Here is a 25,080-nt window from a genome sequence, read left to right on the forward strand (position 1 = left end):
TGACATAATACTGGAAGTCCTAGCCACAGCAATCAGATGACAAAAAGAAATAACAGGCATCCAAACCAGCAAGAAGAAGTAAAAATTTTACTCTTCGCAGATGACATGATACTCTATGTAGAAAACCCAAAAGACTATGCCAAAAAACTGCTAGAATACATGAATTCAGTAAGGTTTCAGTATACAAAATCAGCATACAGAAATCTGTTGCATTTCTATACAATAATGAAACAGCAGTACAAAAAAAATTAAGGAATCAATGCCATTTACAATTACCCCCAAAACAATAAGGTACCTAGGAATAAACCTAACCAGAACAATAAAAGACATGTATTCTGAAAACTATAAAACACTGATGAAAGAAACTGAAGATGACAAAGAAATGGAAAAATATTCCATGTTCATGGACTGGAAGAACAAATACTGTTAAAATGTCTACACTACCCAAAGCCACCTACACATTTAATGCAATCCCTATCAAAATACAAACAGCATTTTCCATAGAGCTAGAACAAACAAACCTAAAATTTGTATGGAACCATGAAAGACTCCAAATAGAGAAAGCAACCTTGAAAAACAAAAGCAAAGCTGGGGGCATTACAATTCTGAACTTCAAGTTATATTACAAAGCTTTTGTGATCAAAGCAACATGGTACTAGTATAAAAATAGACACTAAGATCAATAGAATAGACTAGAAAATCTGAAATGAACCCACAACCATATGGTCAATTAATCTTCAGCAATGATGTTGGGAAAACTGGACAGCAACACGCAAAAGAATGAAATTGGACTACTTTCTTACACCATACACAAAAACGCAATAAAAACAGATTAAAGATCTAACTGTGAGATCTGAAACCATAAAAATCCCAGAGGAAAACACAGATAGCAACTTCTTCGACATTGGCCACAGCAACTTCTTTCTAGATATGTCTCCTCAAGCAAGGGAAACAAAACAAAAATAAACTACTGGGACTTCATTAAAATAAAAACTTCTACACAGTAAAAGAAACAATCAACAAAGTAAAATGGGAGAAATGAAATGAAATGAAATAAATCAACAAAATGAAATGGGAGAAAACATTTGGAAATGACATATCTGATAGAGGTCAAGTATCCAAAATATATAAAGAATTTATAAACTCAACACCAAAAAAATGAATAATCCAATTAAAAATGGGCAGATGGGGGCGCCTGGGTGGCTCAGTGGGTTAAGCCTCTGCCTTTGGCTCGGGTCATGATCTCAGGGTCCTGGGATCGAGCCCCACATCGGGCTCTCTGCTCAGCAAGAAGCCTTCTCTCCCCCTTCTCTCTCTGCCTGCATTTCTGCCTACCTGTGATCTCTTTCTGTGTTAAATAAGTAAATAAAATCTTTAAAAAATAATAAAAAATAAAAATAAAAAATAAAAACGGGCAGATGACATACAGGCATTTTTCCAAAGAAGACAACCAGGTAGCCAACAGACACATTAAAAGATGCTCAACATCACTCTTATCAGAGAAATAAAATCAAAAGCAATGAGATATCACCTCACACCTGTCAGAATGGCTAAAAAATAACAACAGAAAAAACAAGTCCTGGCAAAGATGTGGAAAATGAGGAAACACTCTTACATGGCTGATGGGAATGCCAACTGGTACAGTCACTCTGGAAAACAGTGTGGAGTTTTAAAATAACACTGCCCTGCAATCTAGCAATTGTACTATTAGTATTTACCCACAGAATACAAAAATACTAATTTGAAGATGTATATGTACCCCGATGCTTACAGCAGCATTATTTATAATAGCCAAATTATGGAAGTAGCCCAAATGTCCACTGACTGATGAATGTATAAAGAAGATGTGGCATATGTGTACAATGGAATAGTATTCCGCCATAAGAAAAAGAATAAAATCTTGCCATTTGTAAAACATGAAAGGATCTAGAGAGTATAATGCTATGAGAAATAAGTCCAAGAAAGACAAATACCATAAGACTTCACTCAGATGTAGAACTTATGAAACAAAACAAAAGAGCAAAGGAGGAAAAAAGAGAAAGGGAGGCTAACCAAGAAACAGACTCTTAACTACAGAGAACTGATGATCCCCAGGAGGGAGGTGGGGGGAATGGGCTAAATAGGTGATAGGGATTAAGGAGGGCACGTGCTATGATGAGCACAGGGTGTTGTATGGAAGGTGGAATCACTATACTGCACACCTGAAACCAACATTACACGGTAAGTTAAGTAATTGGAATATAAATAAAAGCTTAAAAAAAATAAATTCCACAGTTGATAAGCAAAAATAGATAAATAGATAAATAAAAATAAGGAAATAAACATCTAAAGAGCAAAAATATTTATTTTTATTTTAAAAGAAGACCCTAGATTTTCAAAACTTTTTTCTCAACCATGTATACTGTCAAGTGACCTTTTTCTAAATGATTTTAAAATGAAGTAAACTGTAGTGCAACTATATTCACAGAGTATTACCTGGAAACTGTATTCACAGGGTATTTTATGTAAACACCCATCGTTTGCTGGTCTAATTCAGAAACTCGAGATTCAAATTTGTCTTGGTATAAATTTTGTCTTGGGTGGTATAAATGTATCTCTGAAGACAGGTATTAAAAGAAGCCTCCATGGAAAATTAAGGAAATTCAAGGCAAGAAGGACTTGAGAGTTGGAGGTCAGTCCTCTGGACATCAAGCCATACTTTCCACATGAACAAAATTCACTAGACATGACCATAAATAACTATGTCCTTCACGTGGGCTCAGGATTGTCTTTTTTCTGTGAAACCCAGGATGCACTAGCTGCTTACTCATCCAGATAAAATGTTACTGGGCCTCCTCTTACAACAGAAGCTTTATTTAGCAGTTGTGCTGAACATCTCATATGTTCTGACACCATTGACAAGGACAAAAGCATAGTATATTTTTTCATTAAGCATCCATAAGAGGAGATCTTCAAGGATGGGCTCACATAAGAGGTTGATGAGATTATTTACAGAGATGGGCCATCACAGAGTTCAAGAACAATATTGAATAAAGCCACACTTCTCAAACTCCACTGGGCCATAAAACTGAATTTACCATCTTACTGGATCCATAATAAATAAAATATGCATTATCGGTGAATATCAGCATAACTGATGTTTTGATCAGTACAATTAATCCACAATGGAAACAGATCAGCTAAAACCTGAACATCATCTTATCACCAAGGTATACATAGAAAAGGAAAAGAAGAAAAACTTCGTGTCTGGGGTATGGGCTTAATAACTGACACTTTTTAACCTTCATTGTTGGGTTCATTTATTCATACTTGATATGACCAATTTTCTGGAAGCGAAGGAAATTATTTTACTGTACTGGTATTTGCAGGATAAGGGAAATAATTGCTAGAGTAAGGTTTTCTCTCTCTCCCTTTCTGCTATTCTGACTTCAGGGTGAGTTTACAGAGAGAATGAAATGTCCAGATTAAAGTTTCATCAAACCACCTTCAGCTCTTCTCAAGAAAATAAATTCGCCTCTTCACATAGTTCATTGAGAAATGGATTATTTCTCTCCCTGCCTTACCTCTAGGAAGGCAGAAGTCATAACTTCAGTTTGGATGCTAGTGGGTAACAGAGGGTAACGGGGAGCAGGTTAGTACTGAGGACTTGATAACATCTAGAAACCAGTCCATAACATCCGGACATCCGGTATGTGCACCTCACCTGCCCCTCTTGTAAAACATAAGGACAGCTTTTGCCTCCAGCCTTTGATTTTTGTTTTCAGTGTGGCAAGGCACAGATGTATTCTATCCCCAGAGAGTTTCAAAACTCAGAAACATATCGTCCAGGGAACTGAAGCAGCAAGCCATTTATCACGGAACAAACCCTTCCAACAGTGTGGATCATGCACACAAAGAATCAGCCCCTTGCTATATATAGACAAGCAAATGCATTCTTGCCAGTGTTCACCCACCGAGTCCACAGAGGAAATTCACTGCTTAAACTTTTCATTTAAGGCAAAGTTTTGCACCTTTAGCCAAATCAGAAGTTTTAATATCTGAGTAAAGGGGGGAAAAATAGCTGTAAGAGAATATATTGTGGTGTTCCACAGATTGCACTTTGGGAAACACCATCTTTGCAGGATAAAATTTCCCAACACAAACATGTAAGAATACACAACGCCCTTTTGTCTGGGAATCTATGAGGAAGCATTGGACACTCTGTAAGCAAACATGTACATCACAGATTCTGTTGTTAAATTCCTAAACTTTAGCTCTTTGTATGTGGCAGCAAATTTCTACCCCTAGCTTTCTTTCATCCATTTTATCATCAACCAGAACAAGAAACATTGGGTATCGTCCCCGCCAGAAGTCTAGAAGAAGTAAGCCACTCTAACACCTGGTGATCTAGTACCCTCTCAACTTCAGGAACAATTAAAGAAAGGTCCACTTGACTTTCTTATAGCTTAACACAGAGCCAATGTAGAAGGGAAAAATTAACTGACTCTCATTCCCTTATTTCTGGGAGAAAATAAGTGTGCTTGGCTGGTAGCAAATTTCTCCCATACTCCTCTGGCAGCATCCTGGTTTCAGTTGGCAACAAGGTCACTGAAAAGAGACATTAAAATGAGCAAATGAAAAACGTTTGGTCCCAAAGCTATAAAAATGGTTTCTCAAGCAGAAGTGGAAAATAGTGAAAGATCTGGCTTTTAAAGTAAACAAGAGTGGAATTAGGGGGAAAAGGCCATAAAGGGGCAGATCAATGGCCCGTCAGACTGGGGACTGTGTCTGAGAGAGGCAACAAGGGATGCTGAAACAGGAATGCTCGTTGTTTTCTATGGCCGGCATCTGTGAGGTGAGGGGTGTGCTCTGAATGTTCCTAACTTCTCCATCAGGTTTGTCTAAAGAATCACAGGATCTCAGAACAAGGGAGTATCACGTAATGCTCAAGGCAGGTAATTCAGAACAAGTAGAAGAAGTTTCACTCTGTGTTATATTTCAGGGAACGTGTGAATAATTCAACCTAAAGAATTCTTAAAAAGGGAATACTAGCATTTAATAAAGCATAAATTTGTGTAATGGTACAGAGCCATCTTGACATTTCTTTTGCATCCCAAATGTTTAAAATAAAAAACAAAAAAATGTCTCAAAAAGATACTGCTGTTAGGAATCTGAAACAAATAGAAATTAAATTTGCATTACCACCTTATCTCTGGGGTTTTGAGAGTAGAATAAATCGCTGTGAAAATTTCTTTAAACTAGAAGCATTATTGTGTGTTCACTATCTATAAGGCATTGAACGAGGTAATAACTAGGATACATTGAAGCCTTGTCTCTAAAAAGGACTGGTGAAGCTGATATTTACAAATAATGTCAAAATCTAAGAGCTCTGCTAGAAATGAAATAGGTGCCTTTTCATGTTTTATGTTCAACATGTTCTGTAAACATAAAAAGAAACTGAAGGATTACCAGTCCAACGTAGTTGATGGAGGGCACAGATAGAAACAACACTGTATGAATCCCAACTCTAACACTTACTAACTTTGAGATGCCGGTTAAGTTACTACTTAGGTTTCCCCCCATCCATAAATTGGGGATGGAAAGAGCATCTGTACCATTTGGTTGTTATAAGGATTAAATGACTTAATATACATAAATAACTTAAAGAGAAGAGACTAGTGCATCATGTTATAGAGTGCTAGATGAGGTTATTATTTCAGACATAAATACCTTTAAACAGCTAACTTTCCCCAACACTACCATCACACTCATTTCAAACTAGAAAAACTATTTTAGATATTAGAGAGCACTTAAAACTCTTGCTTTTACTCTTTAACAAATGTGACCAAACTGTTCCAATTTACTCATGAAGTTCCTGCTGGGACTGATGCCCTTCCAGAAGGAAAGTGATGCAGCATTAAATGTTTGCACATTTCGTCTTACAACCGTAGGGCCAGAAAACAGTTTCGGGGATATGTAAGCAAAACAGACATTCAGCTGCTTGATCATTGCTCTGTTTTGGCTTACAGTACTTACCAGGGGGATACATACCAAAAGTTCTCTCCTGTAGGCCAGATATTTTTATGGCATGGACATAATTGCATCCTCATGTAAAATTACAGCAAAGAGGCAATGCACATCTTGACTGCACCAGTTGGTTGGCTTCTGGATGAGTTTTACTCTATGGAAGCCTAGCCATGCCTCTCTGAGTCACCTAGGTCCACACAGCTCCACTCCAGCTAATGCCCCTCTCTACTTAGTCTTTCAGCTCCATGAAAGTCTTGGCATAGAATGTTTCTGAGGGTCTGTAGATTATTGGCTCAAATGTAAAAGAGGGTAAGTCAAGAAGAGCTAAGTAGAGTAAAAAAAAAAAAAAAAAAAAAAAAAAGATTGAGAAGAGGAGGACAACAAAAATAAAAATACCTAATCAAGGTAGCTCTTCAAGAATGATAAAATAATGATACCAGTTTTCTTAGGCAAGAAATTGTATTTAAAGGTCCTTTTAAAAGGGAGATTAAATAATTGGTCAGAGGAAAGGCAGAATTATTTGAATAAATGTGTAAAGTTCTCTGCTAGGTAAGTCAGCACCTACTTGACTATGTGATCAGGCAGTTGGAGAACAGAATTTGGAGTCAGGTAGGCTGGGTTGAAATTTGGTTCTTCTACTCATGAGCTATGTAAGCTTGAGCCAAAAACAAATAAATAAATAACAATTCTAGACTTCAGCTTGATGTAATATGTAATATTTCTGGAACATAGGGAGCACTCAATACATAATAACTATTACCATGGAAAGTATACTTTGTGCTTAGTTTTTAAATTAGTATCTTTGTTTTATTTTACTTAAGATGGTAATAAAAGAGAATAGAAATGACAAAACAGTGCTTTGTTCGTGGCTTAAATTTGTTATGTAAAAGAAAATCTTAGATCAAACACAGAGCTCTGTTTCTAAGAATGATGCCACTTGTTTAAGGCAAAATTGTTAATCCCTCAAGCTGAGAAGCAATAATTTGGTGGAGACACTAAGGATGGAAAAAGTAAGTGAAGCTAAACCTTGAGTATATGTATTGGCCAATGATTACAACTTTTCAATCTCTCTCCTGTCCCTTAACCTCTCTTGTGAATTTTCCATCTCTTTGTCTCTCAGTACCATACGCTGGATAGTTTCTTCAGTTCTATCTTCCTGTTTACAATTCTCTCTTCAGCTCTTTCTAATCTGTAATAAATCATCTACTCCATATACTGTATTTTTAAATGTAATTATTACATTTTAATTTCTAGGAATCCTCCTTGGTTCTATGTAAACTATGCTTGCATTTTGCTTTTATTTCCAATTCTCTTTTTATTCCCTCAAATTTATTAACATGCCATTTTATATTCTGTGTCTCATATACCCAATATTTTCATTATTTGCATGAATGATTCTGTTCTCAATTATTTTAGCTATCTCAGATTCACAGGACTTTGGTTCCTTGCATGATTAGTGATATTTGACTGTGAGATGCTCTTTTTCTTTGGGATTTATTTGTGGAAATCTTTTGAGATGTGATACAAAAGCACATATTTCTAGAAAGGATTTGTTTTAGCTTCCGTCTGGCATCTGGGGACCCCTCTAGTGCAGGAACAAGCATTTTAAATTAAAATCCTGTCTTGAGGTTTAAGTATACCAAGGTCATTTTCATTTGAGCTGCAATGCCATGCAACTGTTACTTGTGGCCACAAATTTTCAGGGAAAAATTTGGAACAGACAATTTCTCCGCAGTCCCCCAAGGAAGGAGATAGGTTTATTTCTAGTTCACCTGTGTGCTAAGGGTACAGATCTTTAAGGTCCTGGCTTTGTGGGAGGCCTCCCATTAAACTTCTCACCTTAGGCTTTGTCTTCTTTTCCTATCTTTGTGAAACCCTGAAAAGTATGCTCAAATTCTCCCAGTTGGAAAAATGTCCTCAAGACAAAAGCCAGCTTCAGTATTTTTTTTAATCTTTCTGTTTTTTTAAGGTAAGAATATGTTGTATGAAATCACGGTCAAGCCTTCTAATACTGACATAAAGACAACTCAAAAAAGCTTTAAGACATCCTATTTTTAAAAAAGCAGAAAAATCAAAAACTTGATTCAGTGCTACCAGGAAATATGCAATAGCATGAATGATAAAGGATATAGGAAACATGTAGTCTCTAGATAATTTTCTCAGTAGGTCATCGAATGGCCCTTAGCCTCCACTGAAAGAATCCATGAAAACATCTGTGAAAGTGTACCCAAAGAACTATTTCCATTATTTCAAAGGAAATAGCATATTTACCTTCAGTAAGCCGACATGGGCCAAACAGAAAGAGTTTTTGTTTATTTATTTGGCTAGAATTGTATCAGCCCAGCGTAGTGACACAATTTGGCCTTTTTGAAACAAAAACTCTGCTTGAGACTTATATAAAAGTTTTTGATGAATATAGTAGCACATTGTTTAATACTTAGAAGGTACTTTGTTTTTAGTAATAAGATTAGAGAATCTCTGGGTTCACATGTAAAAGGAACAGTAATGAAAAGGGTCCTTAAGGGTAATGTGGGTAACTGGGGAATAACTCTTTTGAACTTTGCATGCAACACTGGTAACTATTTAGCCTTCTTACAGATTTTAATATTATCTAAACATACCATGTATGGTTGATTAAAAATGGAGCGTGGCTCTGTTGAGGAAAAAGGTGTGAGTCCCTCAGATGCTAAAACACAGCCCATTCAGGATTGTTCTTCATAAAAATTCAATTCAGTTCAACCTCTTCCAACCTATTTCGTTGTTGTAAGTACACAAACAAAAATTACATTGTGAATGTTTTTATTCTCTATTTTCTCCAAACATCCTTTTTTGTGAAAAGGAAATTTTACTCCTGTTCTCCTTTTCCCTCTTCTGTACTTCTCATTTGTCAAAATGTCAACCTTTAATTCCAGTTGCCTTGCTTGTTTATCCTTTAAATCTTAATTTATTCCTAACTTTACTTGTCCCTTTTCTAACCAACATAGAAGCCTGTTATTATTCCAGAAAACCTATTCAAAACATTGCAATCCCCAATGTGCTAGGGGACGATGCATTGACTGATTCCCAATTCTTTTTGGTTTTTATCTTCAATTGCTATTTTTCCCTGAATATCTTGTATGAAACATTTTAAGATTCACAGGTCTACTGACTGAACTGATCTTATTCTATTAAGAGAAGCCCTTTTCTTTCTAAGATGCACTATAGCTGCCTCCTCACCTAATGGAATTAGAATCACATATAGTAACATGGTGAGCAACTTATAGGAATTGAATTCTCATTGTATGTTCCCATTTACACTAATCAAAATGGTACTTTTTGTTCTTAATTTTGGCTACTGATGAAGTCTGGCATGAGTGAACCATTGCAAAATTCATTAGAATTAGTCTTTTGCATTAGCAAAACACTCAGAACAAGTGTAGTTGTGAAAGTATTTCAGAAAGCTGCAGAAGCACAATCTTCCTATAGCCAAGTTCTACAAGCTAGGAGTTACACAGCTCTGACCCTTAAGCTTCTTACATTTTGTGATCACCCCTCTGGCTTTCACAAAGAAAAGCAAAAAAAAAAAAAAAAAGAGTCAAAACCAACACTGTACCTTTTGAACCAGTTCAGCAAAGTCAAAAACACAGAAAGTTTATGCAGCAGAGGAATTCAAAACTAATATACTGAACCATTAGTTAATATCAAAACAATGAGACACAGAAGGGCAGGAGACTATGAAAATTCTTCCAGTGGGATTAATCCATTCCTTACATGATGGAGGAACCTGTGATTTAGTTCCACAAATAGGTACTTTTTGTTTCAATTTCATCAAGTAACTCTAAATCATAGATTTATAGCTAATGGAGAAGATGTAAAAGTGACTCAAAAGAAAAAAGCAAGCTCTTTTAAGAATTGAGAAAGAAAAAAAGAGAAAGGAACCATCAGCCAGATGGTGATGAGTCAGTCAAACACATGTGCAAAAGAAAACGTGCCTCCATCAGCAAATTGCACAAATTAATAATTTACCAGGAAGTGCTAAAGGCATTTATCAGAAAAATGTCAATAAAGTCATCTCCTCCCACCATGTACATTTTCTTTGCAAAAGGGCAAAAAGGCATTTCCTTTACATGATATACTTAAAATCACCTCTGGCCTAGAAAAATAGTAATTCAAAGCCTAGGACAAAGATAAGCTTCATGGTAATAAAGGGAAGGAATTTCTAAAGTATGTTCAATCATGGACATTCTTTCACTAATTATTTAGATATCAACAGATGATTCGGAGATGTATGGGAATTATCTCTAAATTTCCCCATTTTTACCAAAGACACAAGTAGTTTATAGCCTTTACATTTACACTTCTACAATTATATTAAAGAAATTGAATGATACATAAAGATTGGCATACAAAATAAATTTCTAGTAGGTTATAAATTTTGAACTACATTATTTGATTATGATATACTAGGAAGTCAAGTCCCAGGAGGAATTGTTTTAGTGCCCTTCTTCAATTATTTTGCTAATTTGGGAGCAAGTTCTTAACTTAATTTTTAAATAATATCAAAGAATGAAGATTTTCTAACCCTTGGTATTTCACACTGAAATGTTTCATTCCCTTTTCTGTCAAGAAATTCTTTCTTAGATGGAGCTGAAATTTCTTCCTGTAATTTAAGGCTATTTATCTTACTCAGACCTTGATGTTGACAGAGAAGTAGTGAGCAGCCTTCCTATAATGACCATTCATATATTAGAGCCAATTATTAAGTCACCTCTTTGCCCTTTCTCCTCCAGGCTAGACATATGTAAGTTCTTTATCTCTTTTCTGATAGAATTTATCTCTAGCGGTTTCTAAATCCATCTCTCTCTCACCCTTCATCCCTCTCTCTTCCTCTCTCCTCTGCTTAATTTTTCTCAATCTCCTAAACTGATCATATTTTCTTTTTGAGATTATCATAACCAGTGATTATTACTTCCAGATTGCACAACCCTTCTTTTTATGTGTATAGCAGTCCATTATTTATTTTAAAAATACTGTACTTTTTCATTCAGGGACAATCCCTTCCTTTATATATATATATATATATAAAACCCAAACCATACTTCCTACTGAAACAATGACATAAGAGGCAATTACTTATTGAAAGTATCCTGGTAAAGTGGAAGGAGCGTGGGTTAGAAACAAGATGTAAAACCCAGGTCTGACTCCTAAGATCCTGTGAACACTGTTAAACTCCCTGGGCCTCTGTTTACCCTTATTAAAAGTGAAGATTATTATACCCACCTTGCAGGAGTGGGAAAGTAAAGGAGATAATTAAATGAATGTCCAGTGGCAAAGCAGACCGTCAAAGAGCAACTAATACTATTATTCCTACTAATAGTATATTGCCATTATGAACCTGACCCAAACACTGTTATCCAACTGTTTGGACAGAAGTGACCATAAGTGCTATAGTTCATCAATATATATAATATACCAGATGAATAGCAAAGCTATAAATATATATATATTATGCACACTATACAATAAAGTATGCACCAATGTGTCAAAGAAGACAAAATAGTCATCAGTTGTATTCGTTTGATGGTGTGTATGTAATAGCCTGTGAGTAAGAATCAAAGCTGTGAAGAAGGATCTGTTTAGAAGAGCAAGGGCTGGAAAGACTTGTGGAACAGGAGGCTAATGTGCCTGAGGCAGGAGAATGCAGAGACAGAAGGAGAAGAGCTGAGTTCACAGGAAAGGGGTCCCACGAGGTCTAGGACTCAGTGGTCAGGCCACATGTGACAGAGTCCATTAGGAGCCAGAATGATTGGACAACACAATCTTCCTTCCCCCTCTGGAATTCATATGGAATATATCTGAAACTCATTAATCCTATTTCAAGTGCCAGCTCTTTTTCCTAATTCCTATAAACAGATGGGATCTTTCCCTCTGAAACATCATAATGTTTCGTTTATATCACTTTCCTTACATTTACTTTAATTCAACTCGAGCAATACTGAGTGAGTGCCTACTATACACAGGCAGTATAACGAGTACTGGAAAACAATGAAAACATAGAGAGACCCCCTCCCTTTATGAAGCTCACATTCAGTGGGGGAAAGCAGGAAGCCAGATAACACAGTAAGCACAATATTGAGAAAATTGTGTAACATGTTAGAAGGTGATCGCTAAACAGCCCCAAACAGTAAGTGGATCAGAATAGGAGAAATGAGTGAAGAAAAAAAATGAGGGTAACAGCTGACATGTTAAAACGGGCACCCTCTTTGAGAAGGTGACATTTCTGTGAAGTCTTGAAGGAAAACAGGGTTAGAATCATGGTAACATCTGGAGGAACATCAGTCTTGACCTTGGGAACAGCCAGTTCAAATACCTTGGTGTGGAAGGGAGTTTAGTTGGATTTCAGGGAAAGCAAAAGAGTTGGGGGAACAGGAGAACCATGAGTGAAAAGACAGTTATAAGAGATGAAGTCGGGGGGATGACAAAGTATAAATACTGGAAATACTCTGACAGCAGAGACAGTAAGCTTTCCTGACAAATAAGATCAGAAAGAGAGAAATGAAGATGGCCAGAACTTGAAAATGGTCATCCACTGAGATGGTTCATACCATTACCTGCCTTAAAATATATTTATTTGTGAAAAGTGTTATAGATCTGATTTCAAATTGTTGGCTTGTTCACTTGCTAGATGTCCGACCCTGTAGAAATTACTTCATTTCTTAAGTTTCCGTTTCCTCATCAGTAAAATGGGTTAGAAATGCCTACATTCCAAGTATTCTATTAGGGATCAATGGGATAATACCTGCAAAGCATTTCACAAAATGCCTTGTAAATAGTAAGTGCTCATTAAGTGAGCAATGTGCGTTACTGTTAGTCTTAGTATAATTTCTGTTTTTATTTCATATGTTTTTTGTCTATGACTGGGTTATATTCTTGAAGGAAGTGACTGTCTTATGTTTTTGTTTTATGCAGAAATGACCTGCATTGGTATGTGCTTTCTCCGTGTTCTGATCGCAGCCCGGCTGACACAATACAGTGGATGGGAAACATGTTATCAGAAAGGACAACAGATGCAAATGACTGGCCATTTCATATTTATTTATAAAGATGATGGAAATTGTACACATCTTCCTCATTAGCCACACAAGGATTTTCATAAAATCTATCAGCCTTGATAAAAGAATTGTTCAAAAGTGTTCTTGCTTTTAAAGGATCCTGTCTAAGTTTGCTGAAGTCATTTGGAAATCTCTTATTCTCTCCCAAGCTTGTAGCAATTCTTTCAATTTGGTATCATATGTAAATTTAATAAGCATAGGCTCACTTTCATCATCCAGGTCATTGGGTCATTGATTCTTATTTCCCTCTGTGCTTTTAGAGCAAAGAGACTATCTCAATCCATCTTTTCCAGTCGTTTTATCTATGGACAGTATTTCCTGTTTCCACTGTACTTTAGGAAAAAGCATCTACATTTTCAATTAATATTAAAATGGAAAATTGTCATTTCACTGGAATGTAATTTTTTAATAGACTATCTCTCGCATTTCTCTCTTCCCATTCTAAAAATATGTATGCAATTTTAGGAGTTTATCTTTCTTTAAATCCTGGCTTTGAGACTATCTGTACTGAACATCACTCAGTATTTATTCAAAACCACTCAGTTCTTAAATTCAAATCTACAAAAATTAGTATTTGGTCTATTGGTTTCTAACATTTATTTCTGTATAATATTCTCTACCCCATAATACATTTCTATTCAAAAAAGTTATTTAAAGTGTAATGAAATTACTATGCAGGAGGAATAACAAAAAAAACAGAAATGGGAATAATTTGAATAATTATTAAGGGAATAATTACAAGACATGATAAGCCAACAAAGCACCAATGCAATAAGAGGTTGATTGTTGGCAGAGGTTAATGTTGTTTAGTAACAGGGATCTTCAGGGAATAGAGCACAGAAAAGGAGTAGCAAAAAGTTTTTATTAAGTACCATATATTACAATACAAAAAATAATAAGTTTTATATACTACAACTCCAGTCATTACAACCTTTTCTAAAATGTCTAGATCTATCATATTATTTTAACCTTTCACACCTCTAGGAATATTCCTTCTAGAATACAATTTTAATTATGTTACTGCACTGCTTGAAACTCTTTGTTGGCTCTTCTCAGCATCCTGGATAAAGATCAAACTTCTTGGTATTGCACAAGAGGTTCTCCAGTTCTTACAGGCTTATCTCCTCAGACTGCCTATTGCCCCGAACACTCACTGTTCTATATCCATGTTGAATTTGATGTTTCACTCAATCAAGGAGCAACAGGGTCTTCCTTTTCTAAACCTCCTTGACAGAATGGTCCTCCTTTGTCTTTTTGTCACTCTGCTCCCCCTTTCCCTGGCAGCTATACATTGTACATATTTTTATCATAACACCTAAAATTCTGAGGTTGACATCCATTACTTTTTCTAGCTATCTTTTTTTTTTTCCTTTTTTTTTTAAACCCACCTTCAGGTGATCCCAAGGGCTTATTAATTATGTGATTTATCTCTTATGCCAGAGGATGAGCTCATGACCCATACTAGCTAGTCAGAATATCTGTTAGAAATTGTTCATCCATATCACTCGGCATCAGGGAAATACAAATCAAAACCACAATGAGATATCACCTCACACCAGTCAGAATGGCTAAAATCAACAAGTCAGGAAATGACAGATGCTGGCGAGGATGCGGAGAAAGGGGAACCCTCCTACACTGTTGGTGGGAATGCAAGCTGGTGCAGCCACTCTGGAAAACAGCATGGAGGTTCCTCAAAATGTTGAAAATAGAACTGCGCTATGACCCAGCAATTGCACTATTGGGTATTTACCCTAAAGATACAAACGTAGTGATCCAAAGGGGCACGTGCACCCGAATGTTTATAGCAGCAATGTCCACAATAGCCAAACTATGGAAAGAACCTAGATGTCCATCAACAGATGAATGGATCAAGAAGATGTGGTATATATACACGATGGAATACTATGCAGCCATCAAAAGAAATGAAATCTTGCCATTTGCGACAACATGGATGGAACTAGAGCATATCATGCTTAGCGAAATAAGTCAAGCAGAGAAAGACAACTATCATATGATCTCCCTGATATGAGGAAGTGGTGATGCAACATGGGGGCTTAAGTGTGTAGGAGAAGAATAAATGAAACAAGATGGGATTGGGAGGGAGACAAACCATAAGTGACTCTTAATCTCACAAAACAAACTGAGGGTTGCTGGGGGGAGGGGGTTTGGGAGAAGGGGATGGGATTATGGACATTGGGGAGGGTATGTGCTTTGGTGAGTGCTGTGAAGTGTGTAAACCTGGTGATTCACAGACCTGTACCCCTGGGGATAAAAATATATGTCTATAAAAAATAAAAAATTAATAAAAAAATAAAATAAAAATAAAAATAGAAAAAAAAAAGAAATTGTTCATCCTTTAAACACAGGGATTGGCCAGTATTGATCATAGCCCTTTGTAGAAAAAGTTATAGATTCTGTTGTGAGCTCATTAGGATCACAAAGTTGAAGATTCTATCAGCCTAATTTCTTTGGGGTCACCTAAGAATAATCTAGATAGAGAAAAAGAGCTAAGAAGCTGATAAAAGATGGATTTCTGATGATATTGTTAAAATATCTGGAGTCAACCATTACTAAAACTACTACTACATCTCAGATTTATCAATTATTCAGTCAACAAATTCCTTTTTATTGCTTAAGATGGTTTGAGTTAGGTGTCTACATTTAAAATGGATATATTGCTACTAATACTCAGTTACTGCACTGACTTACTTATATGCTGTCTCTCCTTTGTGCCTTATCATTATATCCTAGTACTTATTAGCACACAGTCCCTGGAATAGGAGCAGAAGCTTATCATATTATTCTGAATGAATGCTCCAGCCACACTGGTTGATAAAATATGGTAGTGTTTAATAACAATGGTTCTAGAACTTAAGTTCCTGGGAAACATATTATTGTTAGCCACAATATCCTCATCTTTAAAATGAACCATTTAAATTACCATACAATAAGGGGGTTATGAGAATTCAATGAGTTAATAAATGGGAAGTTTGGCACAGTGCCTGGCACGAAGAAGCATGCATTAACTGTTGATCTTATTTATACCTGTACAATTATCTATATCAACTGTCATACATCCCAGAATGACATGGTTTACCCATGCTACCTACAAAGTTAAACTCGTTATTGCATATTATCTACAAACTAACTTATCTAATAGGAAGAGCCTGAGAGAAGCCAAACAGAGACCTAGACTAAGGGACAAGGTGTATATCAAGGCCTAATACAGAGATTCTCAAAATAAAATCCCTGATAATTCAGTCAAATTGCTCTAATCTTTATTTTTCCAAATTTACATTTGAAGATTATTTTTCAGATAGTCCAACAGTACCTGAGCCACTATTTTTCACTAAATTTTTAGATGTTTGATTTGATATGATGTGAGTGAATTCAAACAATGAGGGCTCGTCAAGAAAGCATGATGAATAAGTAGACAGAAAATCAGTAAGGATATAAAAAACTTGAACAACTCTATCAACCATTTTGACCTACTTGAGATTCATAAAATAGACCAGCCAACAACAGCGGAATACACATTATTTTGAAGAGCATATGGTACGTTTACTAGCAGACATCAAATTCTAGGCCATAAAACAAACCTCAACTCTAAGAAAATTCAAGTCATACAGAATATGTTTAACTGACCACAAAAGAATTAAATAAGAGATAAATAACAGAAAAAAAATTCTGGAAAATCTTCAAATATTCATAAACTAAATAACACAAGTTAAATAACCTATGGGGCAACTAATAAATCAAATAAGGAATTTAGAAACTATCCTAAAGTGAATGAAAATGAAACCTCAAAGTATCAAAATATGAGGCATACTTTAGGCAGTACACTTAAGAGGAAATTTATGGACTAAACATCTGAACTCAAAGAAATGTCTCCAAATAATGACCTGAATTTACACCTAAAGAAACCATAAAAAAAAGTAAGTTAAATCCAAAGTAAAAAAGAAGATGTCATAGAGAACATCTATGACACAGAAAGTAAGAGTAAGGGTGCCTGGGTGGCTCAGCTGGTTAAGCGACTGCCTTTGCCTCAGGTCGTGATCCTGGAGTCCTGGGGTCAAGTCCTACATCAGGCTCCCTGCTCAGCAGGGAGTCTGCTTCTCCCTCTGACCTCTCTCCTCTCATTCTCTCTCTCTCTCTCCCTCTCAAATAAAGAAACAAAGTATTAAAAAAAAAAAAAAAGAAAGGAAGAATAAGAATCAATTAGATCACAGGCCTGAGTTCAGAAAATAAAGTGTATAAACTTCTAGCTACATAAAGACAAGACAAAAATTAACAATATCTGGAGTTAAAGAGGTGACATTATTAGTGATTCTGTGGTTATTAAACTGATAAGGGAATTATCACGTACAACTTGATGCCAATAAATTAAACTTCTTAGATGAAACGAGCCAAATCCTAGAAAAGATACAAACTACAAAGCTTATTCAAGAAGCTTAAATAACCTGAATAACCTGCTAATATTTTCAAAATTAAGTTACTAGTTAAAAATCTTCCCATGAAGGAATTCCAGGCTGTATTGGTTAAATTGCTATACTGGTAAATACTACCACATATTTAACAACAACAAAAGAACATAAATTGTACATAAATTCTTCCAGAAAACTGAAAAAAAAAAGTAATAGTTTCTGTGAGGCTAACATTATAGTGATAACAAAACCAGAAAAAGATGTTATAAGAAAACAAAACTACAGACTGATACCCCTCAACATAGATGCAAAATTTCTAAATTATGAAATAATTCACTATTATAAAAATAAGGGTCAGATCATGAAGTGGGGAAAATATTATTTGCATATCATATATCCGATGAAGAATCTGTATTCAGAGTATATGAAGAATCTGTGTGTCAAGCGTCCCACTCTTAATTTTGGCTTAGGTCATGATATCAGTGTCTTGAGACTGAGCCCCACAGTGACCTCCACACTCAGCGCAGAGTCTGCTTGTCCCTCTTTCTCAAATAAATAAATAAAACTTTTTTTAAAAGAAGCTCAGTAATAAAACAATCAAATTTTTTAAAAAATGGGTGAAGGATTTGAACTGACTCTTCCATAATGTAGGTATATGAGGGAAAATATGCAAGTGAAAAACTGGTCCATATCATTAGTTGTTGCAGAAATGTAACATAAAACTACAGTGAGATACCATTACAATATCTAAAATTGGGGGGTGCCTGGGTGGCTCAGTCATTTAAACGTCTGCCTTCAGCTCAGGTCATGATCTTGGGGTCACAGTATTGAGCACCATGCTGGGCCCCCTGTACAGCAAGGAGCCTGTTTCTCCTGCCCCTTGAACCCCTGGCTCATGTTCTCTCTCTCTCTCTCAAATAAATAAAATGTGTTTATTTATAATTTATATATTATATATTTAAAAATATCTAAAATTAAGAGAACTGATTATAACATGTTTATGCTGGTGAAGATGTGGAAAAAGTGGAACTTTGATACAGGTTCTGCAGGAATCTACCATGGTACAATGGTACAACTACAGTGGAAAACAGATCATCAGTCTTAAAACATTGAACATACCTATCATATCATCTGGACATTCCACTTCCAGGTATTTACCCAAGAGAAATAAAAGTAAATATACATACAAAGAGCTGCATACAAATGTTCATAGCAGCTTTATTTGAAACAGACAAAAACTAGAAAGAACTCAAATATCCAGGAGAATGTAGAAATTGTATTATATCCATATATTCTGCAACATGAATGTATCTCAGAATCATTATGTTGAGTAAAAGAGAGCAGACAAAAATAGTACATGTGTATGATTTCATTTATATAAAACTCTAGAAAATGCATTTAATTGATAGTGACAAAGTTGATCAATGGAGGAAACAGTAATAATGGGAAAGTGATTATAAAGAGGCATGAGAAAACTTTCGATAGATATGATCATTAACTGGATCATGGTGATGATTTCACTGTGTATACGTTTGTCAGACTATATCAAACTGTACCTTTTAAACATGTACAATTTACTGTATTTTAATTATATCTCAGTATAGCTGTTAAAATTTATTTCTTGTAAAATCTTCTTTGAAAAATCCAGTAGATCTATCATCACTTGAAAACACACAGGAAGGACAGTATTTTAGTGGTACTTAAAGCATACAGTGGTACTTAAAGATACATAGATATGAAGACAAGCCCCTAGCTAACATCATACAAAGTGGTGAAAGTTAAAATCCTTTCCTCTAAGATCAGGAATGACAAGGATGCCCACTGTCATCATTTCTATTCAACACAGTACTGGAAATCCTAGCCAAACCAACCAGACAAGAACAAGAAATAAAATGTATCCAAGTCAAAAAGCAAGTAGTAAAATTATCTCTTTGTGTAGATGATATAGAAAACCCTAAAGACTCCACCAAAAGTGCAACTAATACATTAATTAAGTAAAATTACAAGATACAAATTCAACATACAGAAATCAATCATGTTTCTATACACTAACAATGAACTATCTAAAAGAGAAATTTAAAAATCAATCCCATTTACAATAACATCAAAGGCAAATAATACTTAGTGATACATTTAACCAAGGAGATGAAAGACTTCTACACTGAGACCATAAGATATTTATGAAAGAGACTGACAAAGACACAAGTAAATGCAAAAATAGCTTATGATCTTGGATGGGAAGGATTAATACTGTGAAATCTCTATACAAACCAAAGCGATCAAAAGATTCGATACAATCCGTATCAAAATTCCAATGGCTTTTTTCAGATATCTATATTTCTATATATCAAGAATATATATCGAGAGAGAGAAAGAGAAAGATCTCCATATCCTAAAGACCTCAAATAGCCAAAATAACCCTGAAAAAAAGAATTAAGCTGAAATAAACAAAGACTACATCACTAATCATCAGGGAAATGCATACCAAACCCACAATGAGATATTATTACATAACTGTTAGAATGGCTACTAACAAAAACGCAAGAGATGGGGGTACCTTGCTGGCTCAGTCAGTAGAGCATGCGAGTGACTCTTGCTCTTGTAATTGTGGGTTTAAGCCCTATGCCTGAATTGCACTACTGGGTATTTATCCAAAGGATACAAACATAGTAATTTGAAGGGGCACCCCACCACAATGTTGAGAGCAGCACTATCAATAATAGCTAAAATATGGAATAGAGCCCAGATGACTATCGACTGATGAATGGATAAAGAAGATGTGATATATAAATACAATGGAATATTACTCAGCCATCAAAAGGTATGAAATCTTGTCATTTGCAATCACGTGGATGGAACTAGAGGATATTATGCTAAGTGAAATAAGTTAGAGAAAGACACATACCATACGATTTTACTCATATGTGGAACTTAAGAAACAAAACAGATGAACATAGGGAAAGGGAAGGAAAAATAAGATGAAAATAGAGAAGGAGGCAAACCATAAGAGACACTGAAAACAAACTGAGGGTTGCTGGAGGGGAGGTGGTTGGGGGAAGAGGTAATTGGTGATGGGCATTAAGGAGGGCATTTGATGTAATAAGCGCTGAGGGTTATATGCAACTAATGAATCATTAAATTCTACCCCCAAAACTCATAAAAGTATGTACTAACTACACCAAATTCAAATAAAGTGTTTTAAAAATATATAGTAAAAAAACCTCATTTATAAAAAATACATATTTTAAATTTTGATATTTTATATAAATATAACAACATATATTTTAAATATGATTCTATACTTCCACTTATTTTTCTAAAACATCAGAAACCCCTTTATAGCCAATGCAAAGATCCATGACTTGAAAAGATATTTTATAACACAATTTATATCTTTACATAGTATAACATATAATATTAACTCATAGTCATTGAGATAGTCATTTCATGAGTACAAAACCAAAATCTAAATTAGTGTACCTTATTTCACCTCTAATTGTAAATAGGAATATATCAGGAAAAATGTTAGAAACAGTTTTAATCAATTAAAAACTTAATCAATAAAGTACATGGAAATCCCAGTAAATGCAATTCGATCTACGCCAAAGTTGAACGAGACTTTAACACTATCTTCACAATTCCCAAGTAGCTGTAAGTATTAAACAAAGAGATATACATATTTATGTTAAATGAGAACAACAAAGGGATAGAGACAGGAAAAATCTTAATCCAAGTAACAATGGGGAAAAGTTCAGAGTGGGTCTTATTTCTGTGTCTCGTCATTGGTCCAAAATCTTTGTCAGTCAAAGTCTAGTCTTCAAAATTTCACTGATCATGATTACTATCCAAGAAAGATGTTTAATCTCCTAAATGTCCCTTAAATAATATTTATAAAATATATATGTCACTTCCTACATCCATTTGTACCAGCCAAGCAAAACAAGTTAAGTATTTAAGGGGCATTGATGACAAATAATCTGTCACTGTTTAGGTCAGCTCTCTTATTAATAATAATAAAAACTGACATTGACACAACACCATTTGTACAGCAATTTCATACCAAGGCTCCAAACATTTATTCATTAATACTTCCAACATTTCTATGCATTATTTGGCAAACATTCATCTCCATCTTGCTGATTTATAAAGCAAAAAGCCCTAACTCATAAAATGACATGAACCTTCTAACTCAGTCCATTTCTATCAGCAGGATGGAGAGACTATATCTCGCATGAAATAGCTGGGCCGCCCTGGGATAGTGAAATATCCAGTTGGCGCTTGGGTCTTATCTATTCCCACCTTTTTATAGGCGATCCAGTCAAACACCCGGTCAATGTCTGTGGCCCGCAGCACTTCCTGTGATACTGGGTGGGAACTGGCCAAGCCGTCAAGCAGCATCACTTCATGCAGAACATCCGTCAGAAACCTCTGTTTTTCCTGCAATACAGTAGACGGGGCAATATCATAGGTGGTTCGTCATAACCATAACAGAATGAGTGTTACTTCATTGACGATGCTTGTCAGTGGAGACTGAACTCCCAAGGAGAGCCCAGTAAATAAAATGCCTCTAAGTTACTCTGAAATGAAGGTGGTTGATTTGAGTGCAACACGAAACAAAATCAACGGGCTACAATGGGCCTTAAATAAACATAAAAACAGTGGACGGTGCTTTATCAGTGGTTAGAGCAAATTCAGACAGTGGGGACTTATGTGAAGCAGACTAAGCTTGTTTGTGTGTTCTACAGGATCTAGCCCACAGTTCCAGTGCCAAATAACCTTTTTCGTTAAGTTCAACATAGGAATAAGAACTAAATTTCCGGGTTCCAGTGCCATTTTGCTATTTATACCATTTACGGGTAGTACCACTCCAACACCTCATCCTCTCTCTCGCTAATCTGTCCACTTTTCCTCTGTCCTCCCCCCACATTATTTTCTCTCTAGTACACACACACACACACACACACACACACACACACACACACCATTTATCTTCTTAAAGAACCTCAAGAGACCCCAACAAATAGCAAAAGGCAAATTGACATAAAACTGTAATATCTGTGGATATATATGTGACTTCAGGATAACGAACAAAAAGTAGAGCTCAACAGGTATTAATGACCCATTACCATAAAGTTGTGAAAACAAAGGAAATCATCAGATGTCTATTCTGTGTGATGTTCAGACCTTTGTATTTGCTCTGATAAACGCTGATTTGTTAAGTTAGAAATAAACTGCAAAGAAAAAGCACTTTTCTGTCGTTTTGTTTTAAGAAGCCTGCTTTAAAGAAACAGCTAGGGTTTTGTTAACAAAAATGCTAGCAGCTCTTAGTCCTCTGGCCTCCTGCCTTCATTGAGGGAGGAAGGAGAGAGAAAAGAAGTTGCAAGAGATAAGGAGGGCTAAATAGCCCCTAGGTAGTTCAGACTGGAGGAGTATCATTACCGAGATTAAAGACTGCAACACTTAAATTGCTAGAGCTAATTTTGAGCTCACTCCTGCAGCCTTCTAGTTCTGAGCCAGCAGATAAACAGCGTGTTATTTCTGAGTGAGTTGTAATTTCAAGCTGGGAGTACACCAATCCTGGATTTTTACAAAAATGGAAATAGAGAATAAATATGCTAAAAAAGGAATAGTTAACTAGCCATTATATATGTGTGTTCTTTAAATCTGGCTTTAGAGAGGCATCTTACTTCATCACCATTTGTTCAATGATTTAGTATGTTTAATCAATAATTTAATTAGTTCTCCAGCCAACTGTATACTATCATGTTTATTTCTAATAGCATATTTTTATACTCTGTGGACTACAGATCTAATTTCTTCAGTCCTTTCTTGGTCTGAGAGTTTCACACCAATGGTCCCACTGAACTGGGACTGAACTGGTCCCAGGAGTCTGCTTCAGACCCTAAGAGCCCATGATGAGAAGTTCAAACTTAGCAACAAATTGACAAATATGACATAAACTAATACTGTATTTCTTCTCAAATTAAGTTCCAAATTCAAGACAAATTAAGGAGAGTGAGATTGGACCTTGGAATTTAAAATTTTAATAAGGTCACCTGGGTGGCTTACTGGGTTAAAGCCTCTGCCTTTGGCTGAGGTCATGATCTCAGGGTCTTGGGATCAAGCCCCGGAATCAGGCTTCCTGTTCAGTGGGGAGCCTGCTTCCTCCTCTCTCCCTCTCTGCCTGCCTCTCTGCCTACTTGTGATCACTGTCTGTCAAATAAATAAATAAATAAAAATCTTTTTAAAAAATAAAATTTTAAGAATAAAAAGACAGATGGCTTAGATTAAGAGAATAAGAGAAAATTGTGTATTTCCAAAATACACATGTTAATGTTACTCTTAAGCAGGTATGCAATCTTGTTACTCATTCAATTTAAAATGCACATTACAACTATTTGATATTGAATTTAATGGGTAGGAACTTGGAATATATCATCATACTTCAACTTGATCAATGAACACTTTTATTTACACAAAATACAAATTAAAGATGTGGTTTTCATTCCAAAGAAAAAATAATATTTAATTCTTTAAATATTGCCCACTCCACTATGTAACTCAAACATCTGATTGAAACCACAGTGCAAACTGAACTTAAAATGCTATTTTATTCAAATCTTAATTTTTAATATTTAGCACCAATAAGTGTATATTGATCAATATGAAAATTTAGTGCATGTATCTTGGTTTGCTAACAATGTGATTTTTAAATGCTATAAAGTGAATGGCTAAGTAATTACAAAAATGAAACTTAAATGTCTTAAAATGAAATTCTCTTGTTTAAGAAGATATAAGTTATACGTGATATGTTGCTTCATGCTTCTGAAGGAAAACAAAAACAAACCTTTGCCTCATCAGTAGAATTTCAAGAAACTGCTTAAATTTAGTAATGTTGAGTCATTAGCAAAAGATTCATTTTCTACATTTTTGGAGAAAATGACATTGTTTAATTGAGGGTGAAAAAAGGCATTAAAAGAGAAGAGGAAAAAAAGAAGAAAAGAAATGCCTGGCAGAAGAACACTTACAAAATTCTGAAGAGATAACACTTTAAATTAAGGAAGAAAAAAAGAAAATTCTAGCCAGAGGCAAACCCAATTTAGCAAAACTACAAAGAGTTTCCAGGAGGGAAGCTGCTAATTTTTTATAAAAACTGTGTCACTATAAAACTTAAAAAAAAAAAAAATCTTAGCTTGTCCATCACCTGCTGGGGCCCTCCCCCACCTTCCTCCACAACTACAATAATAGTAACAGCAACAATTACAAAGTATTGATTAATTGCCTACTGTGAATCTGAGACCGAGAAAGTTTCAAAATAAAGTTCAAGATATCCTGGCTCTAATGTGAGGTAAGAGATCAAACAAAATAGTTGGATACAGTGAACAAAATAATGGTTTTCTCTTACACACTAGAAATGCCATAGGAAATCTGAAGGGGGGAGAAAATCTGTAAAATAGAATTATTTATACAAAGTTTAATGAAAGAAATAGAATTTGTTCTGATGCTTGAAGAAACTTTAAAGTTGTGTGTGTGTAATAATATATTTATGGTGCATATCT

The 25,080-nt window shown here is 35.3% G+C and overlaps 1 protein-coding gene across 1 annotated transcript in view; it reads right to left on the bottom strand.

Annotated features, from left to right (window-relative positions):
* TRHDE (thyrotropin releasing hormone degrading enzyme) overlaps positions 1-25,080 on the bottom strand; it is a 376,037-nt gene that overhangs the window by 134,769 nt on the left and 216,188 nt on the right. Inside the window, exon 6 of the mRNA XM_082742838.1 lies at positions 21,821-21,958. Coding sequence (XP_082598964.1) covers positions 21,821-21,958 — 138 coding nt within the window. The remainder of the gene's footprint in view (positions 1-21,820; positions 21,959-25,080) is intronic.

This window comes from Mustela nivalis (genome assembly GCF_964662115.1).
Source record: "Mustela nivalis genome assembly, chromosome: 7".
Lineage (NCBI taxonomy): Eukaryota > Metazoa > Chordata > Mammalia > Carnivora > Mustelidae > Mustela > Mustela nivalis.